The sequence below is a fragment of the Dermacentor andersoni genome, chromosome 9 (assembly GCF_023375885.2).
Source record: "Dermacentor andersoni chromosome 9, qqDerAnde1_hic_scaffold, whole genome shotgun sequence".
Lineage (NCBI taxonomy): Eukaryota > Metazoa > Arthropoda > Arachnida > Ixodida > Ixodidae > Dermacentor > Dermacentor andersoni.
The window spans coordinates 42805887-42829660 of NC_092822.1; the positions used below are offsets into that span (position 1 = coordinate 42805887).

General features: G+C 45.0%; 1 protein-coding gene across 1 annotated transcript in view; it reads left to right on the top strand.

The window, feature by feature from the left end:
• Positions 1–17873, top strand: part of LOC126527648 (uncharacterized) — a 279332-nt gene extending 261459 nt beyond the window's left edge. The window contains exons 12-19 of the mRNA XM_072284527.1: positions 89–275; positions 970–1092; positions 1387–1481; positions 3276–3400; positions 5271–5539; positions 8703–8772; positions 9865–10597; positions 11296–17873. Of these exons, the coding sequence (XP_072140628.1) occupies positions 89–275; positions 970–1092; positions 1387–1481; positions 3276–3400; positions 5271–5539; positions 8703–8772; positions 9865–10597; positions 11296–11820 (2127 nt within the window). The 3' untranslated portion in view covers positions 11821–17873. The remainder of the gene's footprint in view (positions 1–88; positions 276–969; positions 1093–1386; positions 1482–3275; positions 3401–5270; positions 5540–8702; positions 8773–9864; positions 10598–11295) is intronic.
• The last annotated feature ends 5901 nt before the right edge of the window (positions 17874–23774 follow it).

A 23774-nucleotide genomic window follows, 5' to 3' on the forward strand; every position in this document is an offset into this window, starting at 1 on the left:
AAAGCGCGGCAGCCGAGGGATTTTACAGCCTGTATTAATTTCAGCCTAATGGTAACGGTGCACTCTTCGTTTTCTGGCTGCGGCGCAGAACATCGTGATCACCATCCCGTTCGAGGCGCTGTCTATGGCCATCAACAGCTCTCTCCTAGCCGCTGGCGAGGCCTATCGACCCATCCATGAAGTGGAGAAGGGACCCCGCATCGCGTTCATCTCGTACCGAAACGACAAGTTCTTCCGGCCAGCTCGCTATAGTCCTGCGTCCCTGGTCAGCACAGGTGAATGGGTCGGAACGTGTTGAAATGCATCTGCTTTTCCCTACGAGTCACTTATGTCTAGATTGTGATGAGTACGGTCTCTGATTCTGTACTGTGCAGTAATGTCATGTTCATCAGCAATATCACCTATGCAGAACTTTCGCATGCATCGTGGTCTGCCCGCCATTCAGGCTTTCATGATAGGCCGGAATATCGTACAATTTTCACTGTTGTCTTGCATGTTCAAGTCGCACCTGCCACATAAACACGCGCACACGCAGAAATGCACACGGACACACGCCCGCACAGTTTACATGAGGATTTTCCCTAAATATTTTCTTTAACGTTGAACCAAATAAACAATTGGAATAACATTTGGTTCCTCAAATTGAGGACCTATAACCTATATTCCGAGGACTTTAAGCTGGGCATTCTTTTGTTCAACTCCTTTCCGTTGGTAGTGTTTGTCAGGAATTGCAAAATTATCTTCAACTGGTATAACAAACTTGAAACTCGTAACTCTGCAATAAAAACATCACAGTACTATACACTGCCCCGCTCATGAGCCAGAAGGCGGGCAAACGCAGCATAGGGAGTGATTGAATAATTGATGTAGTGACGCCAGATTGTACTACAATTACTTGAGGAGATCCCTGACCACTGCCGACAGGGCTGAGCTTGCCATCACAGCGTCATCCTTTTCTCGCGTTCGCAGGGCAAGTCGTGCTATCAGCCAAGATTGGTAACGGCAAGATTGAAAATCTCACCGATCCCTTGATCTACTCGTACCCGACTTACAATGCCGAAAAATACGTCTGTGCATTCTGGGATGACCGCCGTGAGTATCGAGTCACATTTTGTCGTGATTAATAAGTGCATCAAGCAATATGCCATCTGATTTTCATTTCTAAATCCTATAGAAAAACACGACATCTCCCGTGCTAAGTAGCACAGCATGACTACCTGAGGTATAGGAAAACTGGAGAAGCCACACGCATTAGTTACATGAGAAAGTCGCAGGACATGTCTAGTTAATTAGCCGCTTACTCTTAATGGCACGTCCGCTTGTAACGAGTGTGGTACTTAGCCAAAGCTTTGGTTTCGAAATCCTGAAAATGTGCTTTCATTTCAGGTAAGGAGTGGTCCACCACCGGCGTAACAACGAATCGGTCAGGAAACGTGACTGTTTGCACATCGACCCACATGACTGCGTTTTCTCTCCTTCTGGTATGCCATTGTTGACACCTACGTTCTTTGGTTCTTGTTGGGCGTTCGAGCCATTTCAGAACTACGAATATCTTCGCGAGAAGGCAGTTGTTTTGTCAACATATATGATGCACTAGGGTGATTATTATAATAGAAAAATGTTCAGCATGAGGAATTTGTTCGTTTATTTTGAGCAATTCTTCCTAGAAATCTCTAAATAAGACATATAGAAGAACATAAAAATCAGATAAACTATTTCCTATGCCAATGTTTCGACGAGAGGACCTATCAAAACTTGTCTAAGATTCGTGCGTGCATTTCCCCTTGCGTTTCAATATTTCCTGCCCAATTGAGCCTCTGTTGTCCAAATGGAACTGCGTCTACCTTTTGTTAGACGGTACCTTAATCCATCGGAAGGTTGGGCAGGGATACTCGAATTACTGGATAGTCGAATTGCTAAGAACGTTGACATTCGAGTGGGGTTATCGTTAGGTCGGATTCGATTAATGTTTTATTTATTGCAGAATTGAGCGCATTATTTATGTGCTGTATGATGTGGATGACTATTAGATGCAAAAGACGATCATCATCTGCCTGAAAAAGTAAATGTTTTGGCAGTTTTAAACATCTAAGCTTCTCAGTTAAGAATAACTGGCGCTTCGTTAAATGCTTACTGCCACAGGAGCAATGAACTCCATGTAGGCTACGCGATGAATAGTTTCTATTCCTAAACTGGAATGAAGTGTGGAACTGTGCCCTTAAGGCAAGTGGTTGTTTAGAGCACCCTGCTTAAACTGATGGTTTGCCTATTAAAAAAAAGTAATATTCTGAGCCGGAAAAGTTTCAAGGAAGTTTTAGCTCCACGCCAACTCCAGTTGCCCTATACAAGTACGTGTAAAACGCAGAAATGCACACGTATGAGAACCGGTTGACTGATCTGAATGAAAATTGTTGCATTTGAGAGAGATTGAATTTTAGCCGCTCTTGGAAGCAGTATTTCGACTGTGGCCTTCAATGATACAGGGAAGTTGCTTGAAGTCTGTAATCAATAAAAAAAACTTTAGGTTAACAATTCCGCAAGTCCACACCAAAAACAGATATTTCAGTTTTGTAAACTGAATCTATTAGGGCATCTCAAGCCGACGAATTTGATCTAAATGTTTTTACGTTGTGTGATAATGTTTATAACGTTTACGCGGGTTTGGAAAACGTCACTCACCAATTAGAGGTGCATTCCATTGCAGTGCATAACCCCTGAATTTTGTCTAGTTGGGTTGTATCATTAGATTCAGTTTACAAAACTGTGACATCTTTTTTTCATATCGTTTTTATTGCGGAGTTCGGGAATTGTAAACTTGATATTAGAGGTATTTTCGAAAATTTTAATAAATATGTGTCATCGATTAAAAACACATCACTTTATATTACTTCAGTTACACTTCGTCTTTGAAGTGCAGTAAACACTAAGAACTGGCACAGTGGTTGCCGATAATAACAATTCTTTCGTTGCCATATATTTAGGCAGGAGTTCCCGACCTAAATCTTTCTCCTGATGGGATTTGGTGAAATTGCGGCAGTGGCTTATAACAAGAAAGAGCCAAATCAAACCACAACTGATCTTTCTTGTAATTATTAGCCACGAATAACAGTTCAGTTAGGTTTCTAGACTAGTATGTCGCTGAATAGATTTAGAGTCGCACGGTAATAAATTAAAACATTGTATGGCTATAAAATGTTCGCTGCGTTGGCTTATTTGACAGAGCTTCTGCATGTTTAAGTCGTAATTATCCCTTGCTTTCTTTTCTTTTTTTATAGGATCCTCTACCAGGAACCTCATTGGCACCCCACCACTACCGGATTCTGTCTCTCATATCCTACGTTGGATGTATCATGTCGATCGTCGGCCTGTTTTTCACTATTCTAACCTACTCCATTTTCAGGTGAGTCTGCTACGCTGATCCCTTCAAAAAATATCTCTTCGTCGCTGCTTGCACGTTTTAGAAGTTTGGGCCGTCTACTCTGTCGTCGTGAGCAAATAAAACATCAGTTAGTACCAGTTTTCCCGTTTTCCGAAGCGATACCAGTGGAAAAATTTAAGCTATAATGTGGTGAAGTATCGAACGCCTTGTTTTGTAGGCAACATTTACTGACGGAAATGGACCTCACGGGGGAAATTCGAACGGATACTGTTTTGCTGAACTACAGTCCTACTGGAGTGCCTAAACTTCTTGAGATGCAGCTATAAATAAGTGCCACCCTGTCAAAGGCTTCTTCACGGTATTTTTAGGCATCCTGGCACTCGTCACTGCATCCATGTCGAGTTTTATTGCGATAGCAATTCTGTGCATACTCCAGGCAACTTTTCCACATATTCGTCGCCGTTTCCATCGCCGTGGTGTTCAGTACGCAGTCCAAGTGTGACAACATCGCGGTCGCACGCCCTATGCTGTGGGTGCAAGTGAAAGCATTAGAGGATGAACCGAGGAGTATGGTGGCTCGATCTCGTGCTCGCAAGGGAAGAAAGCAAAGAGGAACCGCGCCGTTTTCCATCGCGCGCAATGCAAAAGAAGGACATTCTACTCTGACGGTGGTTGCGTATGGCGGGGCTGAGAGCGGTTGCGCGGGCCCGTTTTGAAAGCTATCTGCGGTGGGCGTAGTCTAAGCACCCCCAAGGCTGATAGCTTCGTGCGCACTGTGTTCTTGACGCTTAGTTTGGCGTCGAAGCGGGAGGCAGCACGAAGGTCGATTCGCTCGCTGCTGCTGCCGCTCTTCCTCGCGCCTCCGTTTCGGCAGCGAGTGCCCGCGGTCATTGTGTGAGGTGTGTTCATGTTTGCCTGAGCGCGCGTGACACCAGGCTTGTTAACTTTACAAGTTTACACGGAAGATAAAACTACTATCCTTACTTCGTATAGCTGTGTAGTAATTTTATATCGCAATCGATGCTTCGCCTTTCGGGCGAAGCTGGGACATTTGTTCCTCGACGTCAACTTTAGATGGAATGCAGTTTACGCCTTCACTTTCGTAGACTTGGCAAAGCCGTTCCCTCAATGTACTGCTTCGATATCATCCCGGTAGGCACTCAGCCGTGCGTAATGAAAGGCTGCAAGGAATTGCGCCTCTTCCTCTTCACTATCACTCAATCTTGCGTTGATTTCTTCTTACAAATTCATCTCTCTGTCTCCCTGCATTTTCCTCGAATAAGTAACTTCTATGAGTTCAGTCACTCGAAGTATATGACACACTCAGTTCGAAATACAAAGGTTCTCATACGCAGCAGCAATGCCAAGACATGGTTAACTTGCGATAAATGTTGGTGCTATAAAAAATATTGTTCTCGCGATGAAAGCACCATAACGGCGCAGTTAAGTTCACGTAATAGAATGAACTTACTTCGGTACGGCATGGTTACAATTAATTAAATATGGTAAATTTTGGTGCAACGTATTCACAGATTATCAGTCGATACTATATGATACATTATACGATACTATACTATATACATTGTATCTGTCGATACACGGTATCATCACACGAAAAATTGTCCGAAAAAAAAAAATAGTCAAACGCAAATATATCGAATCCGACGGGGATCACAAAACAAGTACATACGTAATTCGATGTACAAAATAAATTTTACGCATAGATTTTCGAGCAGATTTAGAACTGTTCGTTCTGCGCAATAATTCGTTATATGTGGGTTCGATACGTCCGACAACAGCTGTTCATCATTTATTAGGGAATGCAAGTAATGTTTCGCGCATGTACGCTCGAGGAGTGTCGACACTGTTTGCCTCGGCCCCCTCGCGACAGGTGCCTCAACAAGGACCGCTCGGGCAAGATCCTCCTCAACCTGTGCTCAGCCATGCTGCTGCTGAACGTGGCCTTCCTGCTGGGTTCGCTCCACCAACGCTTCCCCAGGTTCGAGCTGTGCCTGGGCACGGCCGTGGCGACGCACTACTTCCTGCTCGCCTGCCTCGCCTGGATGGGCGTCGAGGCGGCCAACATGTACCAGATGCTCGTTCACGTGTTCGCCTCTTCCGAGACGTGCTTCATGCTCAAGCGCGTCTTCATCGCGTGGGGTGAGTGGGAGCTCCAATCTCGTTCGATACGGTAAACGAAGAATGGAGAGGAAAAAAAAAGAGCATATGATTCTTTGGAGCAAATTACCGTTCTACATCGCGCGCACAATCACACGAACGCAAAAAGTAACTTTTACTTTGAGAGGTGACTCGGCAAGGAAAAAAATAAAGTGCGAAACTGAATGATGAGTGGTGATGTCGCCTTCAGATTGCCTGACCAGTACGCCGTGACGTTTTGAATTTTGATACCGTATCCTCAAGCCTTCATATCTGATCATTTTACATAGATCACACTGTATCCTGCAAGAGCCAAACGCTCGGTTTAGCAAGATTCAAGCAAATTGTAATAAGCTAAAATTCTTGGTTTTTAAGTGCCAAAACCACCATTATTCACCGCGCCCCCCGGCTGGCAAATTTTGCTAAGCCTCAGTGGCGAAGTACAGAAAATACGAGAAAATACGTTTAAATTCGTGAAATCAGACCAGTTTGCTGTCGTTGGGTTGCTGGCGCGAAAAAAATAATAATGAGACCTTGAATTCCATTTTCTCTCCTAATATTCAGCCTATTAACACAAAGGTAAGCAAAAAGTAGTACTGGAAAATATTTTAGCTGTTCAAAAGCTGCGTTGCGAAGTATTGCATCGCGTAGAATGTATACTTGCAGCGATACTAACTTTCATTTGGGAGGTTTAGTTTTCAAGCTGTGCAGTGCGCTTTCAAGAATGCAGTAGTGAAAGGGTCTGGATTGATTTGACCACCTGTGGCTTTTTGTAAAGTGTTCCAAATAACTCTATGCGAGGAGCTTCTTTTTCCATTCGGCGGTTTGAATTCGAACCCCTTACCTATCGCCTAGCAGTGGGAACGTCATAGCCGCTGAGTGAGCACGAGGAGTGTGCTTGCAGTGCTAGTCCTCCTGCAGAAAAGGTTCAGCGCAAAAAAAAAGATATATGTTTGCGAAATGCTAGCCGTGAGACTATGAACAGCTTATAAAAAAAGTCATTTTACAGTTAAAGCTGTATATGACTAACCTTCCGTAGTTTCTTTTTTTTTGTTTCTTTCATGGTATTTATTATAGTAGCATTCAACCCAACATACACCAGTTCTGCATAGTCAGAGAATGGAGGGCACAATGGAAGTTACACACAGAAAAGGCAGCGTTTATACTGTGAGTAAAAACGTTGGTTTCACTTAAGAAGGGTGATAAGGATAAGCACCTCACCAAAATAGGGCACCAGTCCGGTTGTATATCGAGTCCATCAAAAACATGTTTTAGGTGTAGGGTCATTTGGATAAAATGTACCCTTGTAGGTGCCACCGTTTCGGCGTTTCGGTCCATCATTCGCGTTTTCCACGACCTGTGCATTCCCATGAGAAAAAACATATCGAAAGTTGCACTATTATCAGAGGTTGGCAGCAGGTATCGCACAGTATGAGCGTTAATCTCAGTCTTTCTGTAAAGTCCGTTGGAGGACATCCCAAAAAAGGAATGCGTCGGTGCAGCTCATAAAACAACGTTCAATTGTCTCTGGTACATCACAAAGGCGACAGTTAACAGAAGAGACAAAGGTACCCTTCCTTTGTAGTCATGTTTTTACCAGTATGTTCTTCGGCATCCGGCAACAGAAATCAATGGCTCATACCCTCGTGAGCAACGGCTACTCACTTTCCTCGCCTTGAATAACAGCGTGACGTCAAGGTTATCCCAGCGTATAAGCAGGAGAGGTATCGGCGCTAAGTACAGCTGCGTTATCGATGGGGCGGACACACATAGTTAGGACATCCGAAGAACAACATGCGTACGAGGAATGCCGGAGGGAGCAGCAACGAGAATGTAAACGGCGCCTGCGCGAAACGACCACAGTCGAAAAACGTTCCCGCGACGCTGAACGAAAACGACAATTGCGAGCTACAGCCATTCCACTCTGTGAAGATGGAATGGCAGCGAAAGCACTTTCCTTTCGTTTGAGAGCTTTGACTGCATGTCACCAGCTTTCGCTGCCATTCCTTCTTCACAGAGTGGAATGTTTTTTTTTTATTCATGCCGAAACAGGTATGTTTCGGTGTGGCCGCTGCGTGACTCCCACCATTAGAGCGAGCCGGAAGTGATGCCGAACCTATAGATCATATTCCTCGATGTCGCAGCCAAGCTTACTAGGGGGTTCGCACGCTCAATACATGATGCGTGCGGCCAGCATTTCAAGAACTTACCGCATCCTTGAATGGACAAAAGTGCCGCTGGAGCAGCTCTGTAGCACGTCGCGTCACATCCTCATCGATGCGACGTCACATCGACGTCACATCCGCTTTATCGTGCAGCGGTGCTGCACACGCTGTCGTCTGTTACGGGATGACTTGCATACTTCAATAAATATTGGCGCGATTGCTCGCCTTACCGTTTTTCAAAAATTGCTTTTCGTCACGTTTGCTTGCCGTTTTTCATTTAAGTGAGCTCGGGTAAGATTTTCTGGCTGTTTGTAATTTAGTGACTCCTGCGTTCCACAGCGGAAACAGCACGTGTCATCCTTGGAAACACGAATTACGCCACAGAAAAATGAGTCTCGAAACAGCTTATGTTTCATGGTCGTAGGCTTCCAATGATGACAGGAGAATACAATAACATCATGAGGCCTTCAACGTGTTTCTTCTCGTAGAAAAGCTGCTTATAGCTTAATAAGATGCCTCACGTTCTCATTAAAGGAACCTTCTTGCTATCACTTTTTTTTGTACTGCCGGCGGGCAGCGTCCCTAATGAGAGGAAACAAGAGCGTCGCCTAATAAGAAAGGAAATGCAAACAGCGCCCAGCTCGAACAAGCGTGCTCCAAGTAAAACAAAGGCATTTTCAAATAATTCAGTCTCGCCCTCTGACAGAGACGTAAGGGAATCCGACACGCCGATATGAACGCTTTTTCTAATATGGAAGTCCTCGCTAATTTTAAATAATGGCGGGATAGTTTGTGATTCAGCTTGATAAAAGAGACTACTATGGTGTGTTTGGAAATACCTTTTTTAAGCTTCAGTTTATTTACTCGGGGTAAGCAAAAGTCAGTTTTGGTCTTCTTTTTTTTTTTTGACAAATCTGACATACTGCCTGCTTCTTCTCCATGCTAATTCGAATAACGCTTTTCTTATTTGTGTTTCTGCCGCTTTCCTTCCCGAATTGTAGGTATTCCAGCGGCTATCGTTGGCACCTGCCTGGCCATAGATTTGGAGCCTTACAGAAGCCAAGATGACTAGTAAGTTTATGCTCACCCACACTACTATGCTAAAAAAAAAAACGAAAACAAAACGATAACATGCACGTGAAATTTTCAAGAGCCTTAGCTTTAGAACTCACGTGAGCAAATTTTACTCAATCGCATTCTTGTCACTCTTCTGGCAAGTTAATCAGTGAATACATTATTGTGTGACTTTGTTTCTTATGGGCAATCTTAGCCATAGGTGTTAAAGCTGGAATGCCATTAACTTCGTGCCAAAATGCCTAAAGTTACTGGTGCATGCTGCAACGTGAAGTTCAAATTATGGAACCGTTAATGCTTGCTTCCCTGTGGAAAGAAGAAATGCTATCATTCGGGAACTTTTGAGCGAATTCGAATGAAATTTCGCTGCATTAAAATAAAATGGCCGTATTATTGCGAACCTTTGTAGGTAGTTTTTATTTTAAGAAATCTAATTTAGTAAAACTGCAAAATTTTGTTATATGGATAGAAAATCTAAGTATATTGAAGCGTCAAGTTTAAAACCTTGAAACTTGGCAAAAATGAAACAGCTGTCTCAAATCTATATTGTCTATCTGGCAGGACACACTTTTTGATAAAACATTTGCAAAACTGATGCAGAAAAGAATGTGCCGCAAACTGCAAAGTAATGCGTTGAAATTGTTTACCTTAGGCAGTCAAGTAGACTCGCTCCACTAAATAACGACATGTATTTGTTGTGGCAAGTTGTGGCGTCGTTATTTGGGTGCTCCCAATGTTTCTAAAGCGTACATTTTCGGCCAGTTCTAATTTTTTCAACGATTGAAGAAATCAGTAGTGCGGCAGTTGTACTGCGTGGCGTTCCTCCGTCTTGTGTTATTTTTATTTTTCGGTATTTTCATGGCTAGTTACGCAGGCATTCTCCATTCCACAATACACACAGAAGCTACTGCTTAAACAGTGCTACATTCTCATCATACATACACATTGCGTAAACTTCGCCGATATGTTCTCCACACTGAAAATTATGCGACGTAGGAAACCAGCTAAATGAATAACGCGAATTCATATTACACGCACTGACAAAAACTTCGTTGTATATACCTCCTTTTTCCCTTTGTTTTTCTCTAGCTGCGTGATATCATCCAGAAACCCGTTCATCTACTACATCGCATTCCTGGGCATCTCCTGCTTTATCCTCTTCGTCAACTTGCTCGTCTTCATCATGGTGACCCGGGTGCTGTTCAAGCCGCGCATGGCTGGAGCCAACACGAAGGCCGGCAACCACAACTCGACTTCCGCTTCCGGTCCCGGCTCCACCAACCCGCTCCCCATCACCGCGGCTCAAGTCCGCGGCGCCTTCACCGTCATGACCCTGCTCGGGGTCACGTGGATATTTGGCGTGTTCGCCGTGGGCGAAGCCCGCACCGTGTTCCAGTACGTCTTCTGCGTCTGCAACTCGATGCAGGGCTTCCTCATCTTCGTGGTGCGGGTGCTGCAGTACCCGGAAGCCCGGGCAGCCTGGTCCCAGCTCGCCTCGACCGGCACGTTCAAGAAGAACCGAGGCTCCGGACTGCAGGCGGCGTCCTGGTGCGCGTACTCGAATCCCAAGCGCAACAGTCACTCTTCCATGGTGCGGGTCACCTCGAACAGCACCGACAGCACGAGCACGGTGGTGTTCAACAGCAACATGTGGAACAAGGGAACCGGAGGCGGTGGCGGCGGCGGCCCAGCGAGTGCCCGCGACTGCCCCTCGAGACTGTCTCGCTTCTCGAGTGTCGGCAGCCTGCTGAAGAACTGCAACCTGCAGAAGGCTGACAAAGGCACCGCGACTCTGAATAGAAAAGACAAGGCCTCCTCCAAGGTTTGTGCTCAACCGCTTCGCAAAACTTCGCTCGCAGCTGCGCGTTCGTTTGGCGTAGATCCCACTGCAAATGCTACAAGCCTAAATGAACGCGCTGTCGTGCCTCCCACAAGTCTTCAGCTACATTTTTTCCATGTAACTTCTGCACCGGTTCTTTATCCGTAACATTTACGTCTACCCCTCTTTGTGCATGTCTGTTTTTGATCAGTATACACGCTGCTAACCCCAGCTCTTACTCCATTGACGCAATTTGACGGCATGGACGCCATTTGAGAGAAAATAATGTCTTGAAGAATTTGCAGATTGCAAAATATGCGCAGCTAAGTGTTTTTCCCGCAGATGTGTGCCCCTCACAGCCAGAGCGGTAGAGGCAGTCTTTGTTGCTTCATATCGTAAGCTTTAGCAGATAGACTATGTATGCAAAAAAGGCCCAGGCATTGAGACACATGTCACGGGATGACGACATTATCAAATATTTTGCAACAGCGTAACGCCTGCTTTGCACGCCCGACTACATTTTTGTTAACTTTCTGAGCTCTTGTCCAAATCAATAAATGGGTAAGAGCAATCCTTTCAGTTTTTCCAGCAATCTTAGTCCTGCGACATATTTCATTTGGTGTTAAGAAGGGTCTTACCGGAATCAGTCGACAGTTTATTTCGTTGCTCAGCATATGACGGTCACGCTTTTTCAATTACAGGCAATCGCCGAAGAAGCCGGCGCCAAGCAGAACCGCAAGGAATTCTACTCGTCCGAAGATCAAGTCACGTCTCTGGTACCCGACCTGTACGCTGGCCAGGAGCATCAAATCAAAAGCAACAGCGTCGGCGCGTCCGACCCGATGAAGTACATCGACGACGACTCTCGAAGCACGGTCACGACGCTGGGTCTGGGACCCAACCAGAAGGCGCACATACTGTTCGCCTACACGGGAGGCGAGGCCACTCCCATACGCGTCAACGGTGTGGTCCACTCGCCGCTGGACCAGCCGAAGCTCGAGTCCTTCAGCACGTTCCAGCGGTCGTCGCCAGTTCCAGCCAGCACGCCCAAGATTCCCGAACTGCCGCGGTCCTGGAACAACGCTGCGGCGACGCTTGGCGCTGGACCCGTGGACGGCGTCGTCTCGGACCACGACTCCCTGCGTAGCTCCACAAAGATGACGGCGACCGAGGAGACGTCGTTCGTGACGCCCAGGAAAACGAGCATCGCAGTCGCCGCGTCTTGAAGAGTTGTAGACAGCAAGAACACGTGATCGTGTTCCCTTCACTAATTAACAAATCCGTGGATAGGAGACAGCTAGGACAGCGTGCCTTTTATTCAGAATTCCCATCTTTGAGACGCGGAGCGTCGTGTCCTTGAGTGAAGATTTCATGCAGGTATCATGTCGTCATCGCGGGATGTGCAATAGCAGTCGCCAAATAGGAGCTGTGCTCTTTACCTACAATTGAGTGCTGGTCAACTCGAGGCATGAACACGTAGCGTGTTTCGTAGCGAGGCATGAACACAGGCATGAACATGAGGGCTTGGAGCAGAGTCTTTGTTTTGTGCACTGAGGCGCCTGGCTAGACAGCTGTGTCCCTTAGAATTGCCATCGTTCTACGATGAGGACTGGTGTTTGCTTCAATGTTGCTCTTAAGCCGCGCCCTTCTGTGTTGACATCTGCCCATGGCCGAAGGCTACCGACAGAACAGTGGTGCTGCGCGCCTCACACGTTTCTGTGCCGCGGTACTTTCTGCGGGCCCTTCCTGGTCCCTCGTGGCATCTTCCTACGGTTTCCATTTCCCCATTGCCTTATGTATGCCACGAATCAGAAACCAAGAGGCCCGGCGACAGTGAAACTGAGTGAATAACGGACGTCCATTGTATTTGCCTCTGCCCATGGTTATTCGTTTGCGTGGGGATCTGTGGGACAATATGGGTGCGACATAGACGCATGAAGCACCATTTTCTTGTGTGTATATACATATTCTTAGGTAATGTCTCTGTGTGCCCGAATATTCTGGACTGCATTTAATTTATCTACACAACTACAGAAATCTATATAAAGGTTTAATAATGATAGAGCGTTATGAGTACGTATCTTTTTTCTTATGTGCACTATGAAGTCATTGTATTCGTATTTGAGAATGCGTAAGTATGTGTTTGGGCTGAGGTGAATGGGGGAACGTATACATAACACTCGCCTAGCAATTCGAAAGGAAGTTTTGCATCGCCAGTTCCCTAAATGAGGAAAGAACACAAGGCGTTGGCAAGAATGCTCTTGACCCCTTTCGATGATGTGTAGTACAACTGATGAGCATATGAAATTGCGTATTGTGGGAGGAATCATCTTACCTTGTGTATTGAATAAACTGCAAAACCTATTGTAATATGGAACGGGCCAAAGAACGATTCGAATAATCTTGTAACGCTAATTAATATTGAGTTGCCATTAATCTAAGGACAACAAATAGTCCGCGAAACTGGACGTAATTGAGTCATTATGTGCCTCTAAGAAATTATTATTACAGTGATCATGGAAAACATGCACATGAAACAGATAATTTTGTAAACCATGCAGTGCACTATCTTTTGTTTGTCTTACGCGGTATGTTAGATGCATTTTACGGTTGGTGATTTCACGAGATTCCTTAATTCCCCTTATTTCGACAAACTTGTTTAGAAAAATGTGATATTTCATCAAAATGCTGCACCCATCCTTCCTTGTCATTTGAGTTCCTCTCCCACGTGCAGCTTATTCAGTGGTCTCCAAAACATAAATTTTAGCCCGAAGACAACTTGCAATTTGAGGTTTTTGGTAAATGAGGGGTTTCAACTTGCCAAGACAACACAAAGGCTGTAAAATACGCAGGAAGCTCCGGATTGATTTCAAGCACTTGAGTTTTTTAACGTGTACCGGACTGTTGGTTTGCGGCAGGTTTTTACATTCCATCAAACCATCATAAGATTTTACCATCATAATGTTGCTGCGGCGTTCATGAATCGAACCCACAACCTCGCGCTCAATAGCAAAACGGCACATCTGATGAGTCACTGCAGCAAGTATTCAGTTTCGTGTGAAACGAACAAATGCTCCCGACATGCTAGCAAGCGTGCTGCATTGAAAATATGAAAGCGAGTTCTGCATATTTAAAACAAGGAACATTGATTATCCTCAATTTTATTTCGTGAATTGCTGGAAACATGTAACCTTCAAAAGCTAGCCAAGATCCTAGTAGCCAAGTAGCCTGATTCAAGAGCATCTGTTGTAACATTGCAAGCTTCTCCCGTTCAAGAATTTGAAATGCAGTGATGTTATCTATCAGCTCGCATGTTAGCTTAAAAATTGCTTTGTTTACAATATATGCGGACAAATTTCATTCACGCGTTGGGGTTATACCCCACTGCCTGTGTGAATTGACTTCAGTGTGGTGTGTGACGTCTCTGTTAGTCCTTATGCTTCGCACTGGACGTAGCTTTCGCTATGAACTGGTTGACCAAGTTCCCAGAATTAATAAATTGGCCTCTTGAATCCAAAATTGTAAATTGAATCAAAAATGGTAAATTTCCGAGTTTGGTTAAATGCTCTAGGCGGTTGTTTGCAGAGATGAAAAGGATCGCACAATGCCACTGTCTGTCACAGATTGGATTTCAAACTCAATTTAGGTGCAAACGGGGATAGAGCAAACGGGGATAGCCGATTTTCTAATTCACATTAAGGGAAAGAAATGGAGCTGGGCAGATGATGTAATGCGTAGGCTAGATAATTGGCGGACCATTACGGCTACAGAATGGGTGCCAAGAGAAGGAAAAGGCAGTCTAGGATGGCAGAAGACTAGGTGGGGTGATCAAGTTAAAAAATTCGCAGGCGCAAATTGGAATCGGTTGGCGCAGGACATGGGTAACTTGAGATCACCGGGAGAGGCCTTCGTCTTGAAGGGGACTTAAAATAGGCTCCTGGTGATGGTGATGATGATGATGATGATGATGATGATGATGATGATGATGATGATGATGAAAAAAACCCTAGTTGCTTAATATTGATCGAGAGCCCCAACCCCTATGGCGTCTCTCATAACCCGTGTGTTCCTTTGGCAAGTTGAAGCGCAAAGCTTTAGATTTTTTCCGTTCTTCTTATGTTGCATTCAACGGAGTGAGCGGATTTATAACGTAACATCTTCGCGATCAGTTTAGGAATGTGGAGGAAAGCATATTTTCTCTGGCATATTTTCAACTTAGAATAAATTTCCGTAGGGTTAACACGGTCTAGGTGTCCTGTTTAAGATCATCTTGAGGCCTTCTTTGTATGTACTCGCACAGGGTATTCCGCCATCTACACCATGTTGCAATGGTTGTCGCTACGAAGAAAAAACTTGGTGCAGTAGTGTTGCCGCTGCAAGTACTGAAATCGCTACATGCTTCCCAGAGTGAGAAGAGAGCGGGCGTTTATTTTTGAACGATACCGGATGGTTCTCATTATGTAATGTAGCCGCTATAAATAACGCAATGAAAGGGGCCGGTCGATTTTCGTGTTTATGCAGCCTTCTAAATGTTCCAAAGCACCAACGAGGTTTCGAAAAAGAAGTAATGAAATACGCCATGCCCATGCGGGCTTCTTTTCTGACCCGATTCTTGCAAAACTATGGAAGTGCTTCGAAACTTGTAAATGAATGTTCCTGTCCAGGCTGTTAAGTGGTGCAGTGCGCATCAGGGACTGCGCATCAAGGACTGCTTCAGGTCTGTATTTCCCTAGCTCCGTTGTTGTCTTATTTATTGTGTGTATGTGTGTCAGGTTGTTGCGACCTCCCTCAACCTACTCAATCGAATCGATAAGCAAGTGAAGCTAATCGAAATGTCAGGCAATGATCCACTGAAATTAACGTCACAGACAAGCGATTGCAGAAATTTTTGCAGGAGGGCTATCATTTTGTATTCACAGTCTTACGGTTTAGTGTGCGCGAAAAACCGGAAGATATCGTTTAGAAAACTTTTAAGCAAGTGCGGAGGGAGACTGGGTATAACTGAAATATTGAAGCAGGCATGACTGTTAATAATCACTGAAGTGAGCACGCTCAGGTCACGTATCTAGAAACTCCAGTTTCTTGTTAGTTGCAATATCAGGACGTCTGCATGCATATCCGTGTGCAGTGTAACCCACATATCTGTGCCATTTTCAGCCTACATAGCTCCATTTCTAAACTGATTTTCATTTAGCACTTCTCGCGCCTCTCCAACGGTAACACATCAAACCGCGAGCTAGTTCAAGAATGCACAACTAGGATGAAATATTTGAGAATAGGAGTCCTTCGCTGACAAAATTGTCTCCACGCCTCGCATATTTCGTGTTCACTCGTGCCACATAGGATCCAATGGTAAAAACCGATACGGTTCTATGTTACCATACGGAAAGTTCTTAAAATTGTAGTTAAGGACAAAGAATTTTTTACGCATCCTCCACTCCTACAGAAAGGCCTCGGAATGAATATTGGCGTGTCTTTACAGTCAGCAAACTGAAGAAGCTGTGTGCTAAACAGTGGCACTGTCTACATTACTGATTTACTCGTCCACAGTAGTGTCATATGATTTCCAGTGACGACCAATCTAGTTTCTATTGCCTGTTTTATCCCTGTTCACTGAAGCTGTCCTGCATGCAAAAGTAGTGCCCACAGACTCGTTTAGCTTGTTTTGTTGGCGGATGGGGCGTAGGTATCTCTTCTGCGTGGCTTGTGCCCAGGATTTCACTAATGTGTCTCTATGTATGTATGTTGTGCGTGCGTGATTTGAAGTGTTTTTTAAACATAAGAGAGGCCGCTAGCTCCTAACGTTTTAGCCATGGGCAAATTATCCACGTGTCACGATCTTCGCGTAGGTGGGCGTACCTTGTAGCGCACTAACCTGTCCAGTGAACCTGCTAGCGTGAAACGCCGCGTAAATACCTTCCAGGACACTCGGCAGCTTGAGGTGTGTTCCAATTCGTTTCAGCAAACACGGCTTCATAACTTGGTATCTAAGAGAAACGGCTACTTCTCTGCGTATCAGAGCACGAACAGACCATGACATCGTTCCCCTCTTGGCGCGCACTTAGGCATGCAAAGCTGAACCGAAATGTTACTGCTAGTAATATGGTTATATATCCCGCAGAAATAAACAATATTCAGTTACTTCGTACAGGTATCATTTAAAGTTGGTTCTAATTAACATGTTCCATAAAGTAAATGATTGCAGCTACCTGCGCTCTACGACGACTCGTCGACAACTCTTACCAAAACTTGCCCTTTTTTTATACGTCTGGTAATTCTCACCTGAATATCATTCGCGCTTAAGGTTCCATTTGTGAACCACGTCAGCGAGCCTTCGGCAGGATCGTGAGCCTCGCCAATAGCGCTCACTTGAGCTCCGTGTCGTATCACTTTGCTATCGAGCCCCTAAAGGCGCTCTCACCAGGTTTGTGCATTGTAAACAGACAAGCGCGACGCGTAGATCAGGCGCTAATGATCGTGTCTGTAAAGTATCGAACCGCTCCAGGGGGGGGGGGGGGGGGGGGGCAAAAGGAAACTCAAATTTCACACAGCTTCACGCGCGCTCCTCCTCCGGGCAACTTCACTTCCTCCCGGAAGATCAAGGTCACACCCATATAGACTCCTCTATGTAAAACTCATTGGCTGCACCGTTAGTGATTATATGGCACGTTACTTCTATAAATCATCCAATGCCTAAAGCCAAAGACGACCTCTGGAAGTGCGCCGCGCCGCAAAACGCGAAAGAAAAAAGAAAGAAATGGGGACCCTACACGCTATGGCATTCAGTTCAGGCGAAGTTTTCACTGTTGTTAGCGGGGAACGCCTGTCTTCTTTAGCAACCATTCGCAAGTGCAAAGCACATAAACAACACGGACACATTTTTTTTACCGGGCACATCTTTAGCGAAGCAGTCAGCATTGGTGCTGGCTTCCATTCAGTATCCAGCAAGGTGTCTTTATTTTCTTGTCTTCATGTTAAGAGCACGGCTTTGGGACGTACCCTTTCTGTGCAGCAACTTCATAAAATGTTGTGCGAAGATTTGTAACCTCAGGGTAAATTTGCCCAGACGTAAAGCGTTTCGTGCAAGCGGCCTTAGAATGTTCTATATATCCCTCCTTTTCTACGCGACATGAAGAAGTGTAACTCCGTCCCCCCGCGTGGTTGTGCCCTTGTATAACTTATCTGGGGGCCCAAATGCTGTATAGTGATAATTTAAGTGTAGTATAAAAGAAGAAAGCCACCACGAATTCATTAATAAAGATGTGTTCATTTTACCAAAGCAACAGCGTGGCTTATTTTGTATCTGCCAGTGGGCTTTGGAATGCGTGTTACAGGCCAATGGAAACTATTCAGCTTGAAAGAGCTCGAATCCAAGCCTCTACTATGTCCGTTCGTTCATTTCCCGCTGTTACGCTGTCCTACTGGGAGGGTACTCTGTAAGAGTTCATCTAGTGGCCTGTCCATTTCGGCCGCTGCTGATTGACCAGGGCCACTCGTCTCCTTTCCGCTCGTACAGATTCATCCAATCAGCAGCGGCTGAAATGGACAGTCCACTAGGTGGACTCTTACAGAATAGCCCCCCCCCCCCTTCCCAACCTGATGTCAAATTGTCTTTCCTAAATACAGAGAGCACATGAAGGACGGAGTTTGAAGATCCAAACATAAGTTCTCCGACGTACACGCTCAACAGGCCGTAGAGGAGGCTAAGGTCAAGAGGAATTACCTTGTAGCGGTTGGCATGGTGTCGATTTCGATGAAGTGTAAGAAGCTACGGTTCCTCGAGTGTGCCCATGCCACTGGTACACGACTTACACGGATTGCAGTCGAACCTGTGAGCCCAACGTTTGGGAATTTCGTGTTTCTTGCCCCAATTTCGCCGAAACGCTACAACATTGCAGGCGTAGCAGGATACGCTTATCCCCACCACACAATTCCCTTCACCAACAGGATTTAGCCGCCTCCCTCTCTTTGAGGAGTTCCAAAAGATTAAGCTTTGACGCTCACAGTTCTTATGGTTGCCTATTTCCGGCGACCGCTGCGAAAAATAAAAAGGGCGATCAGTTATTAATTCGGCTCCCAACAGTCACGAGAATGTTTTCTGTCTTAAGTGCATAAAGTTTATTCAAATAAGCTCAGCAGTGACCAAACGATAACATTTCTGATTGTAATATCAGTTAGATAAGATTTGCCGATGAAAAGGTTCCCCTAAAGCTTAAAGTGCTATTCAAGAATGCATTCGTAATTCCCATATGTGAGATTGTAAGAAAAGCTAGAGTTGATAGGCATATATATATATATATATATATATATATATATATATATATATATATACTTTGAAACTGTTAGCAAAGTGCCGTATACCTTTCATCTCTACAAAATTACCTCTCTGGCTCCTTGAAAGAAAAGCTTGTCCAATTCGATATATTTGTAACTTTAACTTCAAAAGACACGATACAGAACTAAAACTTTCGCTGCTAAATACCCGCTTTTCTAGCGCAAATGTTTCCTATATAAGGTTACTAGGAGCTTCCATGCCCAAACGTGACCTGTATTTCTACAACCATAGAAAGCCAACAGGAAATGATGCCAGTGAAGTTATGTGTAGTTTTTAATTGAAGTGTAGAAATGACACATTAAAGGGACGTGAAAGTGGACGAAAACAGAGTTTGCCGCCGGTGGAAAACAAATCCACAGTCTTCGCATTACGTGTGCTTATGTCGCATACGTCTACAACAGAGCACGTAGTACGTACAGTGCTCAGAGATTCAGACGCGGTAATTGGGCGGCATGGCCGTCGGCACTTTCTGCACCGCCTGTGACTCCTGGGTGACCACTGGAGTATCAAATGCACTGACTACGTGGGACAAAGACTCTCACTTTCATCGCGTACCAGAATTATTCAACTCGGGGTCTTCAGTGCCCGCCGATGGCTAAAGATATCCCGGCATGCCATGCGTTCCGAGTATCGCGATTGAATCTCTGAGCACTGTACGTTACACGCAGACATAGGTAAGTGATGTGCTTTGTCTTTTCGGTCGCTTTTATGCTTAGTTAGTGACGGAGAAATTTTTTTTATTTATAGCGTCCTCACACTTCGTCACATTTTTTCGGCCTTTGTCAGGAGTTTGCGCATTTGTATTGTGGATATTCTTTGCCACAGCTACGCGTGCTTATGGTGTTTCGTTTTATTTTGTCCTCGTCTCTTGAGAAGCCGTTCAGCTTTTATCTCAATCTTATTAAATCACCTTCTGGAAATAATTTAAAATTTTGCTAATTTTCAACCATCATTGAACCTTCTGTTTATAAACAGAGAGAATATGGTTGTGACGTGTTTTCAAGCACCAGTGGGGATTTAGTTTCTCAAGCTCCCTAAATTTCATGATTTTGGCCAGGATACAGCGACAAGTGTGTGAAGAGTGGTTCCTGAGTTATGTTATTAAGCTAGGCTGACAACTGTTGGAGAGATGACCCAAACGCACAATTAATATAGTGTGAGAGTAGCCCCATGTAATAACCCATCTTTACTTAATGCAGCCCGAAGCTCACGCCAAACCGCGACTTCTGGCACTGCGTTTCCATAACATTGAACTCACACTTGGCGAAATCATAGCACAAAATTATGTACACGGAAACATTAGTGAAACTGCAACTCATCAAGAAGAGATATAAATGGTGAAACAATCCATGCGACAGCGTTACAGAAGGCTATATGTTGCATCTTTATAAAATGAAACTGCACATTGCGCTGGCCCTAGGACGTTGCCAACGTAATTTTACAATGTATCTCACTCCAGTTTGAAAGAAAGACATTTCAATAACCCCCAAATACATATTTTCGTGAAGAATACTTCACTGATTGTGGAGCACAACTAATGTTTGCCAAATATGAGTACGAAAACGGACTGCACAGAGTAGCGTAAGGAGACGGATGAGTAGCTCCTCTGAGCGGCTTCCGGCATCACAAAAACAAGCCGTTTCTCTATACTGAATTGGACGTTGACCAAATGGACCTTGGACCAGCTGAACAAAACGTAGCCTCACAGCTCCCTCTCCCACTGGGGCCTTGTGCCCCTTCCGACGCCCATAGTTATATTAGAGACCTAAAAAGCATTCATAAAGCAAAGTCAATACCTATAACACTGCGTACATGCCGGAATTTCGAAAATCAGTTGTTGAATTTGCTTATCAAAGAGAATAACAAAAAGTTTGACAGTTTCACACGAAGGGCGAAGCATGAAAATCGATAACAAGGTTTAGCACAGCGTTATAGCTCCTAAAACGATGTTCTAAGAGCACGCATGGGCGAGATGTTGGCGGCGACACAGCATGCCAGCCAACTACTTCTACGCGGCAAGAACAGCGGCCAGGCAGCTATTAGGCGTCTCACAACGCTGGCTTGACAAGGATCGCCGTCACCGGTGTTGTAGGCGCCGCACCTCAGTGGCGCGTATACGATTAGACCGAAACTTGTAGCTAGAAGGGCACTGTACGTTGCGCTCAGGCCACTCTATGGACCCCATTATTGTATGCGCACAGTCGATCAGCAGGAACGTTCGCGCCCTCAATGGGCAGAAGAACTCTGTCCTGGCTCCACTGCAGAGGCGATCGATAGCGGCGGTGCCTCTGCTTTGGTTTTGTCATTTTTGCAGCCAAACGTGCTACGCGTCTTAGCAGAACTTAGCCCCAAACGTGCGGTCACGCATGCGCGTCGACGCTGTGACACGCAACGACGGCTGCACCAACAGAGGCGCTCGAGGCGCGATCGAGCGTCTGTATACTATTGCTTTCCCAATATTGTCGAAACGATTTCTTTTCGGGCACTCAGATATTTTACAGAAGGGGGAGACGGCCTCAGGCAGTCACAAGAAACTCAACAATGTGCCGCACAGAAGCACGTTTCGCTGTACCTTGACGTATGTACACGTTCCGGACCGTAAAACGGTTAATCAATGCCACTGGCCGCAGCGACAGCCTATCAGATCTCTATATCGAGGCCGTAGTTCCTGCGCTGCAGGGAAGCAGGCATGTACGCCCGGAGCAACACGTGTACTGCAAATGCTTTTGCTGGAGAGAAATCTCTTCGCTTATGAACCATGACCTGCTCGATATAGTATCGCACGACCGACGCGTGTACGGTGGCGTCGTATTCTGAGCACAGCAACGGCACGGGGCTCCTCGAATGCAAGAGCGTTTGCCGATCGAGGCGAGCCATAAATCATTGCCTTCCCAAGCGTCGCGAGTGTCGCAGAACGCCGTCGCAGCAGGTTCGAGAGCTGCGCCATGCCGGCGCCAGTCAATTGAGGTCGTAACTGTAATGTTGCCCCAACAAATGACAAGGGAATGTTGTTTGACATGTTCGATTTTAGATAATGGTTGCACTGGAAAAATATTGGTAAAAGACGGATGACACCACTCTCCTTGTGCTATATGTATTAGTGCGCTAACGTTCAAAAATAGAAAAGAAAGAAAGGTCTTTATGAAAACTTTTGTTTCAGAATTAACACGTTGCCTTGTTTATTCTATAATATAGATAAGGCAACTGAGACACCCGGAAAACACTGACACAATGTGACCACTTATTCATTTATTTCATACTCTATGCGAACGACGCTTATCATAAAGACATTAATGAGCAAGCACCTAAAATACACTAAAAGTTCGCAAGGCAAGCAACACACTTGTGTCAGGGACGCGTTGTCTCCGGTACCATAAAGCTACATCGCTAGGCTTCCGCTGAATTATACATATAGATGATGTGCGTGGGGTACGTATCGATAACCAGGTTTGTTTTTCGAGGAATGTGGCGGACAGCTTTGGTTAATTGGCAATGAGTAAGTGCGTTGGTTGGCACGGCGTGCGCGTTTTACTGCGATATAGCAATTATACGGTTGCTCGAGGCGCGTAAGCGTTGCCAGCGACGTTTTCGTGCCGTCCCGCGGACGCCCAACGTATGGCTCGCTCGCCGACTGTTCAAAGGCTTCGAGAGACGTGGAGTGCGCTTGGCTGCAAAAACGACCAAGCGAAGTGAACTCCGCACCGTCTACGCTACGCTCAACCGCCGTGATGGCGAAGCAAGAGCAATGTTCTGCCTTCTGCTGCTGGAGTGAGTATTAAGCGCAAGTACACTGTATAAGCGCACTAGTGTTGGTGCTTTGCTGTCGTTTCGATCTTCTGTTGCGCGCTTAAAACAAAGGTATAACACCGCCTAATATTTCGCTTGGCACTGAATAACGCCCGCGCCTTGCCGTGGGTCTCTGCTCGAGCACCGTGGAGGTGTGACTTCTGCAACTCCACGGGCATTGCTCATTACGCCCACGTTGTGAGACGCCTGGTACAGGCCAGGGTGTTGTTCTTTCTGGCCGTGACGAGTTGCCTGGCGCGCAGAAGGCCCTATTCGTGCTATTAATAGGAAGCTTTAGCTAGGGCCCAGCCCCGACGCAGCCTATTCAAATGTATGCAAAACGCAAAAAAGCTTTTCTGAGACAACCCCTGGACGGATTTTAATAAAATTTGTCGCATTTGAAAGAGAAAGCGAAATTCTATTGACTGTTGAAAGTAGAATATTGATTTATTGCTTGATTTTCCTCAAAAAGATTTTCAAATATTTGACAATTTGAGAAATATAGAAGCAGGAAATTTACACAACATTAGCTCTGCATCGAAAATAGCTATCGCGGTCCTCTAAACGGCACCCATTAGATCATTGAAAGCGTACAAATGTGATATGTCATTTTATATCTTACGCGAATTTGTTACGTTGAGTACAGGGGTTCTGCAAAAGTTGTATTTTCAAATTATGAAACTTTCGTAGATTCATGTATGACATATCAATTTTGTCCACTTTAGATGTACTATTAGGTGCAATTCACAGAATTGTGATATCATTTTTCATTGCTGAGATACAGGGTTGCAAACCTGATAGCTTTATTTTCTGAAAATTTTCGATTTTGCCAGTTTTTAATAAAAAATTTACCATCTAAATAAAAAATTCTAAACCAACAGACACTAGACTTTAATAAGCTTTTCTTTTAAATACATCAAATTCGCCGAATTTGGGGCTGTGTTTGTCGAGAAAAACGAATTCTGCTTTTGCATGTATTTATATAGGAGTGTATTTAGATAGGAGTGCATTTAGATAGGATATTTGATTGTCCCGCTTTCATTGTGCAGCGCATGTCGC